The 15,882-nt window shown below is 36.7% G+C and overlaps 1 protein-coding gene across 1 annotated transcript; it reads right to left on the bottom strand.

The window, feature by feature from the left end:
- Positions 1-3,014: 3,014 nt before the first annotated feature.
- klb (klotho beta) lies at positions 3,015-15,117 on the bottom strand (the record flags this gene model as incomplete). Its single annotated transcript, XM_079390010.1, has 6 exons — positions 3,015-3,457; positions 6,189-7,263; positions 7,862-8,127; positions 9,331-9,844; positions 11,168-11,873; positions 15,041-15,117. The coding sequence occupies 6 exons, from the start codon at positions 15,115-15,117 to the stop codon at positions 3,015-3,017; spliced, it is 3,081 nt and encodes a 1,026-aa protein (XP_079246136.1).
- Between the last annotated feature and the right edge of the window lie 765 nt (positions 15,118-15,882).

Below are 15,882 nucleotides of genomic sequence, written 5' to 3'. Positions count from 1 at the left end.
TAACCAAGTCCGAGTGCAAACACCAACGAGTCCGAGACAAGTCCGAGACCATAGAAAAATGTCTCGAGTCCAGACTTGCACTACAGCCCTACTCATTAGCTGCGTGTTCGTGTCCTGTTTTGCACATGGCTAGTGATTTTTGTTTTGCTGGCCATGTGCTTGTTTTTGTTTTGTGTGAGCACATGGCTTTTGTCTTAGTTTTCTGTGTGCCATGTGCTCTGTCAATTGTCTTGACCCCACCCATCTTGTTACCTGATTATTGGTTAATTTGCTCCACCTGTTTATACCTCATTACCCTCCTCCCTTTATAATCTCCTTGTGTTTGCAGTCCTGTGCCAGTTCGTCGTCGATCTTACCCTGTGCGAAGTGTCCTGTCCTGTCCTGTCAGTCTGTTTTCCCCTTCGGGGTAGTTTTTGTTTGTTTATTTTATTGTTAATAAAGCCCTATTTCCTCCTGCAAGTGAGTCCTCGCTCTCATCCCTTCACCCACACCTGACATTGACTGTGTGAATGGTTTCATGAAATCTGATGATTACCAAAGAATTTTGAGGCACAACATTGTGGCCAGTGTCAGAAAGCTGCGTCTCCACCAGAAGTCATGGGTCTTCCAGCAGGACAATGACCCGAAACACACTTCAAAAAGCACTCAGAAATGGTTACAAACAAAGCGCTGGAGAGTTCTGAAATGGCCAGCAATGAGTTCAGATCTGAATCCCATAGAACACCTGTGGAGAGATCTCAAAACAGCAGTTTGGAGAAGGCATCCTTCAAATCTGAATGACCTGGAGCAGTTTGCAAAAGAACAGTGGTCCAAAATTCCAGTAGAGAGGTGTAAGAAACTCATGGTTACAAGAAGCGATTGATTTCAGTTATTGTTTTCCAAAGGGGGTGCAACCAAATATTAAGTTAAGGGTGCCAATAATTTTGTCCAGTGCATTTTTTTGGGTTCTGTGTGGAATTGTATCAGATTTGACTTTTCTGCTCAGTTTTTTTGTGTTGTTCCAATGCAAAATAAATAAATAAAATAAATAAACATGTGAGTACCAAAACATTTGCAACAATTTTCTGAGAGAAGGGTTTTCTGACAGAATTGCAAGGGTGCCGATATTTTTGGCCATGACTGTATGTATGTATATATATATATATATATATATATATATATATATATATATATATATATATATATATACCTAGAGAATGTACGTGTGTGAAAATTACATATATCACCTTACAGATAACATATACTGTATAAACACTGACAATATCACTATTGATACAAGACAATATATGTTATTACATTTCCATATGGATGGATGCTTCATCTTAAGCAGGTTTAAACAATATTATTTAATGTTATTATTACTTACAGTATTACAGAATATACAACACACATTCATCATTAAATTGTTTCCATTTTCCTTCACTTTAAAAATTCAGTCAAAATCCATCAAAAAGTAGAAATCGGCATTAATCTTTTGAACCAATACCAACCAACGTGGATTCAGATGCAGCAGCGGCTCCTGATGGACGATTCTGCAAGAACAGAGACAGCTACTCCAGAAATATTACACAAAATATACACAAACCTTCCTGAAAGCAGCACTCTGAGTTCAAGACAAGATCTTGAGTCAAACATTTACAGAGGAATTAAATGAAGGAATCATTCTAGAGAGTTTAAAGCAGAAATGTGACGCTTGTATTTTTGTTAAAGCAAAAATGTGCATTATTTGAGCAGTAGCGTGTCATATTTTGTGGGGGGACTATTGTTTTGGATGGAAAAAAAGCACTTTTCTTGTATCCCTGCACGTATGGTGTGAAAGCTTCAGGGTTAGTTAGGGTTTGGGTTGCATGCTGTTTTATCACATGTAACTTTTCAGGTTGGCTGTACTTAAATGTGTGCGTTTTAGTGTGTTTGCTGGTTTACTTCTAAGTGTTTTAACTCTGAACTAGATGCAATGACAGACATCAGTCCACACTGAACATGAAACTGCTGCATTTTGTGGCACAATCATAGTCGATCTGGATATATTTGTTGTTTAATTATGTGCAGTATTTGGGATGAGATTCCACTTTGTTTATGCATATTTTCCTGTGTTTGAAGCAACAGTTCATCCAAAAATGAACATTTCCTTTAATGTCCTCACTCTCAGGCCAGTTTTTTCTTCATCAGATTTACTGTCTCAGCAATGGATGCTCTGCAGTGAATGGGTGCCGTCAGAATGAGAGTCCAAACAGCTGATAAAAACATCACAATAATCCACACCACTCCAGTCCATCAGTTAACATCTGGAGAAGATCAAAGCTGAAACAAATCCATCATTAAGACGTTTTTAACTAAAATACGAGTCCATGTTCCATAATCCAGTGAAAAAGTGTTCTGGTCTGAATCAGGAGAGAAATCTGCACAGATCAAGCACCGTTTACAAGCCAACACAGTCCAAAACAGCTCTAAACAAATATGTGGCTGGATTTTGATGTGAAAGACAACAGGAGATGCACTTTTTCACTGAGGAAGCAGTATTATGGACTATGAACTATGATGAATTTGTTTTTCTAATAGACATGGACTAGACTGCATCTTCTGAAAACTAGGTGGCACTGTTTTCAAACTTTTCAGGCACGTTTAGAACACACTGATGATCATTTCCACCAAATTTGATCATTTCCACTAAATTTAAATGCTTAAAGAAATAGTTCACCCAAAATTTTAAATTTGCTGAAAATTTACTTTTGCTCTGATTATGAACTTGATGGATTTGTTTCTTACAAACATGCAGCTTTTGTCTTCTCCAGATGTTAACTGATGGACTGGAGTGGTGTGGATTATTGTGATGTTTTTATCAGCTGTTTGGACTCTCATTCTGACGGCACCCATTCACTGCAGAGCATCCATTGCTGAGACACTGATGCAATGCTACATTTCTCCAAATCTGAAACAAACACATCCTAAGCTCGGATGTCCTGAGGATGAGTGCATTTTCATGTTTGCCTGAACTGTTCCATTAATTTTAAGGGTTAATTGCGCAGGAGCCCTGTTCTGTGTGCCACCTTCATCATGGGGAACCTCTGCTGGACTCTGAGTCTCTGCGGCCCGATGTTAATCGGCATTCTCCTCCTCTTCTTCCTCCTCTTCCTCACCACAGAGATGATGACGAGCACGCAGAGCATGGAGGCACTGATGGACACGCAGACGCTGAAGAACAGCAACGGTTTGTTCTCCGCGATGCGTGTGCAGAGTTCGCAGCTCGTCCCGTTGTCTGGGTCCCGGCAGGTCAAAGGTCGCAGGTCAGCGGCGGACGGAAAGCCGCGGTGGGTGATGATGTCGCGGTACAGGCCGACGGACGCTTTGGGTCGAGAGTGATGAGCGGCGGAGCTGAAGAGACCGAACTGAAGATCATGATGGTCCTGAAGCTTCCAGATATAAAACCCTCTCAGATTGATGCCGTCCAACTCACGAGCTGCTCGGAGAACAGAGAAAGAGATCAGTAGAGTTTAACTCAATCATCACTAGCACTAGAGATTATATTACTAGTAAAGTGAACGTGTCTATTTCAGTTTCAATTGTAAATGCAATTTAAATGCATTTAAATTTACAGATGCTATTTCATATCTCTTTCCACACTCATGTACTCACAAAACAAAGACCGACCATGAATTTAGTCTAATAACGCAATCTCGAGGAACTTTTAAATACAAAGCAAAATCTGCATTATTATCACTTTGATATAACCGAAAATCATTTAACATAGGGATTCAAAATTTAGTTTTTAGATTAAAAAAATATATATATTTCTTTTTTTTTTTCATTTTATTGATCTATTTTACATTTTTATGATTTAGTTATTATTTCAATAATTTGCACACATTTCATGTTGGTCAGTGGTCACATGACATGCAGGAAAAAATGAAATAAAAAATTCTATTAAGTGTTTTATTTTGATATTTTAAAATGATGTATCCATGTTAATTTGACATTTTCAGGATTTAGTTAATATTTTAATAACATTCGCATGTTCACGGTTCAGGTAGCGTTTTATAAATATACTGAAAAATTATTTATGCATTTTGATTTGACATTTTATGGTATAGTTAATATTTCAATAATTTAACACATTTGCATGTTCACGGTTCTTTTAATTTGGTCAGTGGTCACATGACATGCAGGTAAACATAAAATATTTGAGCATTTTTAGTGTTTCATTTTGATATTTTATAATATGTATTCATTTTAATTTGAATTTTTATGATTTAGTATTTCAATTATTTAACAAATTTGCATGCTCATGGTTCTCTGATGTAGTTAACAGTCACATGACAAAAAAATAAAAATTAAGCTTTTTTTAAATATGCATTTAATTTTTATTTTGATTGTTTTTATTTTAAAATAATTCATTTATTTTATTCCTGTTGTACACACACAGCACTGTTTTCCAAATATGCATGCAGGTAAAAACAGGTCACGCTGTCCACAGCTTTATCACGTAATCTGTCAGATCACACACACTGAAGCGTGAAGCGACGGTGACTCACATGCACACAAACACTGTAAAAGCAGACACGCTGGGCTCAAGGATCATACAGTCTCCACATGACACCCATGTGTCCCTGTGTGCTCATAACGTCTCAAAGGTCGCTCATTAACAGCTCTGAGACAGAATTACAGCAGTGCGACCTTTGACCCTGATGTTAAACCTCAGAGGAAGTGGCTGATTACAGCGTGTTAAATAGATAACGCTAGATAACACACACACTGCAGCGCTAGCATTCTCCAACATGGCTGTTTAGTCTCTCATGTTGTTATTAGATATAATAAGACCATGTTTCATAATCACGGCTCATTAGTGCTCTTTGATGAGCCTAGTATCACTGTTTACTGAATATTGCACGCATTTAATTATTATATAGTTAAACACACCCTATATTATCACGAAGACCAGAATATCTCAAAGATTTGAGGCAACAAGCTGCCAATGTTTTGCTTAAAATCAAATGTTGTACTGTTCTGATTCATCTCAGAGCTGGCTGGTTTGGTTTGAGGAATGGCATTATTATTAAAATGAAAAAGAAAATTAATGTAAATTATGGAACAATGTGCTAAAAGTGGGCACTCACTATAGTGCTATATATTTGGCAAATGGAACAAAATAATCGTAATTGTATTAATATTAAATAAATATATAAATATTATAATATTAATATTATTAAAGGCATTGCTATCACTGTAACTGAATAAAAAGAAGATATAACGTTAAACGTTTTGAATGATGAAATGTAAGGACAATAAACACTCATTTATCTGTGTTCTTCAAGCCATCTCGGGTATTTTCATAATGATTAAGTATATTTGTAAGCCATTTCTAATCGATATAGCCATACAGTAACATTATAGAATATATTTTCTTCCTCGTTCTGTGATAAGAAGCCACATCAGATCACAAAAGGAAGTTATTTCAAACACTCGACTGATGTTGTGAAGTAAAAACAAGTTATAATGCTCTCTTTTGTTGGACAGCAGGTTTAGAAACACTTCTTATTACAAGTCATTAGAAGGGAAGATGCTCAGTGTGATTCCTCATCTCAGCACGTAACTCACACACAGCCAATTCTGAGAGAAATAAAAAAAGCGATTAAGCTATTTTTAATTTTTGTTATCAAATTGCGGGGCAGCGCTAAAAAGTATGTTGCTGTGTGCGCGCTCAGCCTGAACGTGTGCACGTGAGATTCAGTTATAACAGTGCTTTAGTTTAGAACGCTTCGAATTTGTAATTTTATTTTTAAATGTAGAGAGTATGTTAATTTGTGCACTGATAACCTACCAGGAATGTTAAGATATATATGAGTACATTACAATATAAATGTATTAGACGAGTACATTATTATTTATGGGCTTAAAAAGAAGATGCAAGCAATCAGTATATTGTCCGTGTGGGGAGTGCCCAGTGTAAACATGAGACATATGCCATTACCTATATTGTAGTGTGGCGCAGTTATGGAGGCCCTTCATAATGCAGAGCTCAACTGCCTGCTCTGCCTATAGTTAGGAACGGCCCTATAGTGTTTAATAAACAGCTGTTTTACTAAAGTCTACTGAGGTGAAATTCAGTGCAGTCCTGTATCGGGATACGTATCGTATCGTGACTTTGCTGGTGATACACAGCCCTGATAAATATATATCCAGACTCTGCTCACCTTTCAGCGCCTCCTGCAGGTAGCTCCTGATATATCTCTGTCTCAGCTGGTCATCATGAACCGCTTGATCGTCCACTCCTGTTGCCGTGACGATGATGGGGAGGCGGTCGCCATAGCGATCCCTCACCCATCCCAGCATCCTACGGAGGCCCCAGGGCACAAGCGCTTGCCTCAGGTGCGACGCCGGCCAGGTGACGTCTGACATCAGCGCACAGCCGTGCTCCGGTGGCTTTGCGTCTTCCCATGGCAACACCAAACGCGTCGTGAAGTGATTTAGAGCCACGAAATCCAGCGCCCCTTTAAGCTCCGCCCTCTCACCGTCAGAGAAGCCAATCACAGCCCTGCCACGCCCCTCATTCCCTCCACCAATCAGAGGGTCAAGAAAACGCCCCACTTCGAAATCCAAAAACTGTTGCTGGGCAGATTTGTGAGATTCTAAAAACGGATTGGCAGGTTCCACCCAATCAGCATGGAGAGCCAAACTAACAGCCCCGCCATGTTCCTGTCGAAACCGTTCGTCGTAAATACGCCACACTTTCGCGTGCGCTAATAGCAAGTGACGCGCAACAGTTTTCCGGTCTTCTGTGTACTCTCCCATTAACCGGTTCGGCTCGTTAACTGTGATCCACATCGACACCAAGGCTCCAAATTCATGAAAGCAGAACGCAGCGTAGCTGACGAACGCCTCCACAGTGCTAGCGTTCCTCCATCCGCCGTTAGCATGCAGCGCTTCGGGCAAACCCAGCGAGGGCGAGTGGTAGCTGGGGTGATAGAGCGTCACAACCGGCCGGATCCCTCTGCGCTGGAGCTCCATCAGCACACAGCGGTAGAAGCGGACCTTCTCCGGGTCACCGCCGGGCGAGAGCTGTGTCCAGTCCAGGGCGAAGCGGTAGTGCGCTGACCCCGTGACCCCCAGCAGGAAGAGGTGCCGCTGGATGAACAGGAAGTCGGTGCACTGTGCCGGCCGCGTGTGGAGCAGGACGCCCGTCACGGGCGAGAGTGCGCCGTCGCCCGACAGGTTCCAGCGGTACAGCTGCGGATCGGTGAACTGCGGTGAGAACGGACGGAGATGCACCTGAGAAAAACACAGAGATAAATTAACATGAAACGCTCACAAACCGTACGAATAAGAGATTTCAAATGCACCAAAAACTACAGTATGAGACTAGGTGGAGCCAAAGCAATTTACTGCCTGATATCTTAGGAGAACCTTTTTAAGATATTGTATTATCATTTTTTTTTATGTTTACATAGCCATAAGATAAAATTATTATTTTTTAGTTTTGTTATTTTTTAATTTATATATATATACACATACATGCATATAAAATTTCCAGTAAATTTCTTAATGCAATATTAATTAGTTAATTAAATTTATTTCGTAATAGTTATTCGTAATTACATAGTCATAAGATAAATAATAAATTATTACGAATAATCATTGTGAACTATCATTTTAAAAACCACGTTAATAAATCTTCAAAAATAAAAAGTTCTTAATGCAATATATTAGACGATGTAAAGCTTCACAAAATAATTTTCATTTGGTTTGACCACTGTGCAGAATAAAACAGAATAGGACTGGATCCAATTGTCAAAACTGCTAAAACCTTTTTTTTTTTTCAAGAAAGCACAGTCTTCACTGACAGATGAAGTGTTTTCTCTTCCCTCACCTGTAACACTGCCTCGGACACACCGAACTGGAAGTCACAGGGGAATCGGCCCTCGATGTGCGGCATGTTTTCGGCAGGGAAGCCGTTGTCTCTGACCAGTCGCCTGTAGAAGTGAGCACTGGTCTTCGGGAGTCTGCGGCGCTCAGGTTTTCTGAAGTCAATGTAGAATAATCCTCTCCGTATGCTGTAACCGTGATTCCACTCGAACCCATCCAGCAGAGTCCAGGCCGTGTATCCAAACACACGCACTCCGTCTACAGACACCGCTGAGAGAACACAGATGCATAGACATTACTGCCAAACAATCTTTCATATGTCATTCAATTCATTCCCAGTTTATCACTTTCACAATCTTACAGTGCTGATTATACACAATTTAGAGAAATGCATCTATATTTTAATCATTAGTATTGTGATTCATTTATGCATTTGGCAGACATTTCATTGCCATTCAATCACTCTAGGCTGTCAGGAGCACATACAACACAAAGACAACATTAATGAATAATTAGTGATCTAGAAATAGTGCTGTGAAGAATTTCTAAATAGATATTTTTAATAAAAAAGATTACAAATACATTTATTAATTAAAAATAAGTTGATTATCCATTCAAAATAAATAAATAATATTAATATTATAAATAAACAAATAAATACAGTTATTGATTTATAAAAATGTACACATAAATATTATTACATAATTAAAAATAAGTATTTAGAAATAGAAACAATGTATTAAACTAAATGTACAAATAAATAAATAATGTATGTATTTGTAAGAAATATTAATAAATATTATTTATTTATACTTTATTTAGACAAAAAGTTATATTTTAATTAATGCATTTATTAAATTTACAAATGTTATATTTCTTTCAAATACATCTATAAAATTAATAAATATATGTATTTATTAAAAATAAATGTATTATTAAATAAATATTCATTGAAATGCATTTATATATAAATAAATAAATTGTATTCACCAAAATAAATGTATAAATAAATAGATATGATTAATTTATAATAAAGTTATGAATAAATAAAATGTATTTACTAAAAATAAATGTACAAATAAATAAATATTGTTTATTAATATTGTTTAGCTAAAACAATATTTTTTAATAAAATCTATTAATAAATACTATTTTTTAACTGAAATATATTTATTTTGAAACAAATAAATAAATATTTTATATGTATTTATTAAAAATAATACATTTATATTGTTGATTTGTGATCAAATGCATGTATTTGCTAAAAATACATGTATAAATATATAAATAAATATTGTGTATCTATAAAAATCTATTCATTAATATGTGTTTATTATGTTAAATATGGTTTATTAATGAATAAATACTTGATAAATAATAAAAAAAAATTGTGCAAATATAAAATTAAATTTTACATTGTCACATGAGATGCATATAACAGCAGGTGTGAACAGGTTTAAAAGACATACTCACCTTGCATGACTTGCATGATGAACCTCTTCATCAGATAGATGGCCTTTGTGTCCTCGACTCCGACCGAAGCGTCAGAGAACCAGCTGCTCTCTGCCACAAGAACCTGTGGATCTCCGTATGTCTGCTGGACCCAGACCAGAACGCTCCTCAGGTCCAGCTTCACCGTCTGGCCAAACCGTGCCAGGCCTTGGCCCACCCTCAGCGTCTCGGGCCCGAAGGCCAGAGAGAAGAAGTCTGCGGTGCCCTTGATCCAGAGCCGCTCCTGCGCACTGAACTCTGGGATTACGCCGCGGTGCGAAGCCTTCAGAGACTCGGGGTAATCTCCGTTTCCATAGATAGGCTCGGCAAACCAGCCAATCACAGCCTCCATGGCCTTCTGACAGAGCTCCAGATTGGTGGGCGTGGCCTGGCCGTGAAGAGGCTCCACCCAATGAGAGCCGAGCGTGATGGAGATGTTACCGTGCTGATGGCGGCGGAAGTGTTTGTCATAAACGTGCCACGCTTTGGCATGAGCCTGCGGAGACACCAGAGCAAACCAGAAATCACCACTGATGCTGCTTTTGGCTTTCGGATGCAAAACGTATTTGTATTGGTCAGATTTAAGCAGAATCACCCTGTATGTAGTCATTATATGTAGATATAGACGTACAGTAATGCAGAACAGTTCATGCCTTTACTAGGCTGTTTATCACATTTTGTACTTTCATTTTGAAGAAATACAATTATATATGTTTTAATTTGTCTAGAAGCATTGCTGTTATTTTATATTAATTCTAAACATAATTTATTAAATATTCACAGTAAAAGAAAAAAGAAACGTTATAATGCAATTAAAATTTACTTTAAAAATAATAAATAGAAACAAATAAAACATCGGTAATGAAATTTAGATTTTTTTTTGCAAAGGAAGTAAATATATAAATTTAAATATATAAACATAAAGGCTTTACAAATAGGCTCTCTCTTCTTTATGCAAAAAAATTAAATAAAAATAATAATTCTTAATTCATAGTCTTGTGGAGTAAAATTTATTTATATTGATCAGATAAGAGCAGAATCGTCTCATATATATTAATTGTCCCATGCTTTATAAACAAATATATATTTTAAATTGATACACACACACACACACACACATATATATATATATACACATATATACAGTGTATATATATATATATTAAGATAAAACATGAATAACTGATATTGTTGTCTTGTTTTTCTAATGTCATAATTACAAGAAAAAGACGAATATAATGCATGTCCTCTGTAGGATTTAAATAAATAGTAACAAAATAGTAAATATTAATTCAATAAATGTAAATATATATAAATAATATAACAAATAAAAATACAATTATTTATATAAAAAAATATTAATTAAATAATTGCATTATTTAATTATATTATTGTAATTAAAATGCATTTATAAGTACAATTAGAATCACTATTAAAACATTTTTTAAAAACCTTTCTTAAAAAATCTGTTTACAATAATAAAAATAAAGATTTTTATTTTGGAAAGGATGTAAAATGTGCATAACTGTCATGGAAATAATGTCAATTTAACATATGCTTTATCTTCTTCATGCAAAAAAACAAAAAAAAAATAATCTGTTGATTATTTTGTAAAAGGTGATATTTTTAACAAAACTATTTGCACATTGTAACTATATTTTAATTGATCTCACATTTGTGGATATTGGAAGCTCATGAATCCCTTAATACATTTCCCAGAGAAGATCACAGTCACGCCGCTGCATTATTTCTGCATGTACTCTCTTCACAGCTGAGCTGAAAAACGAGCCTGACCTTTGACCTCTGACTCCAGACTCACCCTGAGGAGGTTGTGCGCTGCGATGAAGGGGTCAGCGGGGTCTCCAGTCACTCCGGGAGCGTGAGCGCCGGTCCCATAGCCCTGGACGGCCAGGAGAAACGGGTTATGCATTGTAATCCAGTAACGAACCTCAGCACCGAAGGTTCGGAAACAAAACCCGGCGTACTCGGCGAAAACATCCGCCATGCTTCGGTTGAGCCAGCCTCCAAACCGCTCCTGCAGGACCTGCGGGAAATCCCAGTGAAACAGAGTCACGACCGGCTCCACCTGAAGCTCCTTTAACTTCCTGATCAAGCGCTGGTAATGCTGCACTCCGGCCGGGTTGGGAATCGCCTTCGGGTTTCCGTCCGGAAAAATCCGTGTCCAGGATAAAGAAAAAGCATAGAAGTTCACACCTAGATACTGAACCGACTTCAGATCCTCCTCCCATTGGATGTAGCTATCACTGGACGGATCCGTATGATGGGTAAAGCGATCCCAAACCGACTCGCCCTTCCCATCCGCATCCCAGGATCCTTCGGTCGGGAACGCCGCAGACCCCACGCCCCACAGAAACCCGCCGGGTAACACACCAGTCTGCAGGAACGTCTCGTTTAGTGGCTGCAGCCACAGCTTAGATGCTTTTCCCTCGACTTTCTCAGCCGTTCCCCATAAAATCAGCACTAAAGAGACGCACACAGACGAGACAGCAAACATCATGAGCCACCTACAGGAGCACAAATCCACTCATCGTCCTCCGCTGGAAAACCAAAACATTATTAATAAAAGCAAACAAGAAGCACAGCGAGAGAGAGAGAGCGACACACAAACACTGAAGATCTGAGAGTGCAGGAAGATGAAGCTCTGATCAATGATTAACATGAACTCTGATCCTCTCATGACTTACAGCATCTGAGAGAGAGAGAGAGAGAGAGATGATGGATGGAGAGAAAGAAGCAGAGAGAATGAAAGATGTTTATCTGGCAGATCAATGGAGCAAATTTAATTTGTCTTTTTCTGAAACATGCTGATGTCTCTGTGTGCACTGTAAACTTAGATCACACCTTTCATACTCCAATATCTAATATCCAATATTCATCAGTCTGAACACGTGTATTAAGATTAAATATAATTAATCATACATTTTAAAAATAAGTATTATATATATTTTTTTTAAGTCCTCAAAATAGGCTTGGTTCTCTATAGGATGCAAAAATATATATTTTTATAATAATAATAAAGAAATAAATGAACAGAAACAAAGAGATAATAAACCAATTAAAAATATATATATAAATAAATAAAATAATAAGTCTTTTCTGAATCATCATTAACAGTTTCTTTAGTGGAAACAGCATTTTAAAGACTCGCTGGTCTTCTTGCTACACTGTTACTTTGCACCAAAATTTTTGTATTATTTTTGGATAATTATTTATTATTCTTATTTTATTATTTATTTATTTGTTTGTTTTTATTGTCATACCAGCATCTGTGGCTATTTTCATGGCAACATCAATGAGACAAATAGCAGTAACATAATGCAGTAATGAAAAACAACAATTGGCAAACATCTCATTGACACCCAACAAACATTATATAACATTTTCATTTCAATATCTCATAAAAACTGTTTTAGAGATTGTTACTAAATTTCACGAATATTTAAAAAAGAAATGGCAAGTAACACATAGAATTACAGTGCCTTGCGAATGTACTCATACCCCTTCATTTTTTTCACGTTTTATGTTTCTGCCTTATGTAAACTACTTTTATTTTCTACATCAGTCTATACTCCATACACCATATTGACAAAGCAAAAACAGAATTGTCACAACTTTGTAAATTAATTACAAATAAAACTGAAATAAGTACATTGCATAAGTATTCATACCCTTAACTAAATATTTAGCTGAAGCAGCTTTACAGCCTCAAGTCGTTTTTGTTTGATGCGACAAGCTTTTCTCATCAGCATTTGGCAATTATCTGCCATTCTTCTCCTCATCTCTTCACGTCTCAAGCTCTGTCAGGTTGGATGGGGGCAGATGCATATTTTCAGGTTTCTCCAGAAATATTTGATTGGGTTCAAGTCCAGGCTGTGGCTGGGCCACTCTGTGTGTTTAGGGTCACTGTCCTGTTGGAAAGTAAACCTTCTGCCCAGTCTGAGGTTCTGAATGCTCTGGACTGGGTTTTCATTAAGGCTCTCTCTATATTTTGGTGCATTGAGCTTTTCTACTCTCAGTCCCTGCTGCTGAAAAACACCCCCACAGCATGAGGCTGCTACCAGCACACTTTACTTTTGGGATGCTACTCTGCAGATGATGAGCAGAGCTGGTTTCCTTCAAACATGATGCTTAGAATTGAGGTTCATCAGACCAGATAATATTATTTCTCAGAGTCTGAGGGTCCTTTAGGTGCTTTTTTGCTAATTCTTTTCATGTGTCTTCACTGAAGAGAGGATTGAGTTTGGCCACACTGCCATAAAGCCCAGATCGGTGGAGTGTTGCAGTGATGTTTGTCCTTCAGTAGATTTCTCCTATCTGCATATATGATCATGAAGCTCAACTAGAGTGACCATCAGCTTCTTCGTCACCACACTAACCAAAGCCCTTCTCCATCAATTGCTCAGTTTGGCCAGGAGGCCAGCTCTAAGAAGAATCCTTGTTTCAAACTACTTCCATTAAGGGTAACAGAGACTACATGCTTCTGTGACCCTTCAATGAAGCAGAATTTTTTTCTGAACTCTTCCCTTGATGTATGGCTTGACACAAGCTTGTTTCTGAGCTCTACGGGCAGTTCTTTTGACCCCAGGGCTTGGTTTTTGCTCTGATATGTATTATCAGCTGTTGGACCTTTTATTAAGATGTGTGTGCCTTTCCAAATCATACCATTCAATTGAATTTGCCACAGATTACCTTCACTCAAAGTCTAGTAACATCTACAAGCAATATGAATGCTCCTGAGCTAAATTCCAACTGTTCCATGCAATGGAATCATTTAAGTTTTTTTTATTTTTAATAAATTTACAAAGATGTTAAAAACTTTTTTTTTTTGGCTTTACCATTATGATGTATGGAGTGTAGATTGATGTGGAAAAAAGTAATTTAAAGCAGTTTAACATAAAACGTGACAAAAAATTAAGGGGTATGAATACTTTCGCAAGGCACAGTACATCTGAAAATACTAAATAGAAAAGTAGCAATATACTCTTTTAATATATAAATATATTAAAAACTTTGAAAATTCATGCAGCGTAAGACTAATTTCATATCTAGTATTTTTTGTTAAGTATCATAAGTGCATACAATATTTGCATGTTTTGCATAACCTGAAAAAATGCAGATTAAAGATTGTGCACAAAAAAATAAATAATAAACAACAAAAAAGTGATATTTACCTTTATTTTTCAGTTTTCTCCACACATCAGGTCTCATATTTCATCTCAAGCTCTTTATCAACACGGTTGTCATAAAAGCGTACAGTAGTAAAAAAAGTTAAATAAAGGGAAAATTGGAAATGGCGTCACAGCTGAGACATAATTTTGGCAATAATGACAAATAATTTTTACACAAGTAATATTAAAAAAGCTTAATAAAATAAAACAAACACAAATAAAAAATAAAGCAATAATTCATATTTTTATATTTTTTTTATATTTAAATTTTAATGTAGGTGTGATTTTGAAAATAAATGATGTAATGAATAAATGCAAAACTCTTTTAATGTAACCTTCATATAACAAAGAAAAAGGTGGAAATCTGGTAGTTTTAATACAAATCATGATAAAATAAGTGACAAACGTGAATGTTTAAAGAAACTATTTGCTATGTATTTGCTAAGAATAACACTAATCTATGCATCACTGAAGAGCATCATCTGACCTCTCTTTCATCTCACCTGCCACTCCTGAAGAACAGCTTCAATATCCCTCTAAAGACGTTAGGCCGCTGTTTCACATCATGAGCCTCCGACATCAGCCCGGAAGACCAGCAAACAACTGCAATCAAAACCACAATAAACCTTTGCTTTACACTCAGGGCTGAAGATCAAACTCAATTGGAGTGGATGAGAGTTGTAGGACATGTGATTGTAGTTTTATAGCCTCAGCGGTGCATGTGATTGTGTTTGGAGACACAGTTTGGGAGCGTTTGATTAGATCAGATGATTGTTCAAAGAGGATGCTGGACAAAAATCAGCTCGATCAGTGGAAAACAACACAAGAGACACAAACACAGAAAACATGATTTTCTGTCTTCAGAGCCCTTCAAATACAGCATCTGAAACTTACCAAACACCTCGACTCACACACCGCTAAATAAAATATGATCTAAAAATATTTTGCTAACGACATCATTTATGAAAACATTATTTCGGAATGTTTTCCAAATGTTCGAATCATCCAGCTTTTTAAATGTTTAAAAAACTTTTTTTTTTCTTGGTAATGTGAACATTAAAGGGAACGTTTTGTTTTGCAAACATTATGGGAATGTTCTCTAAAACATATGTATAACATATATTAACATATGTACATACACAAATTTTACTAGGGGGATTTTATATAGCCTATTTTATTAAGCAACCTTCACCCAGATGTTTATGTGAAAATGATGCTATATATCACCTTATAAGTAACATATATGGCAATAACACTCTTGATATAGGGCAATATACTGTCATAGGCTATATTACATTTTCATATTGAAATGCAGCCTTAATTTGCTCAAAACTAGTGGCCAAAA

The sequence above is a fragment of the Barbus barbus genome (genome assembly GCF_936440315.1).
Source record: "Barbus barbus genome assembly, chromosome: 33".
NCBI classification, from domain to species: domain Eukaryota; kingdom Metazoa; phylum Chordata; class Actinopteri; order Cypriniformes; family Cyprinidae; genus Barbus; species Barbus barbus.
This window is presented reverse-complemented; position numbering and strand designations above follow the sequence as displayed.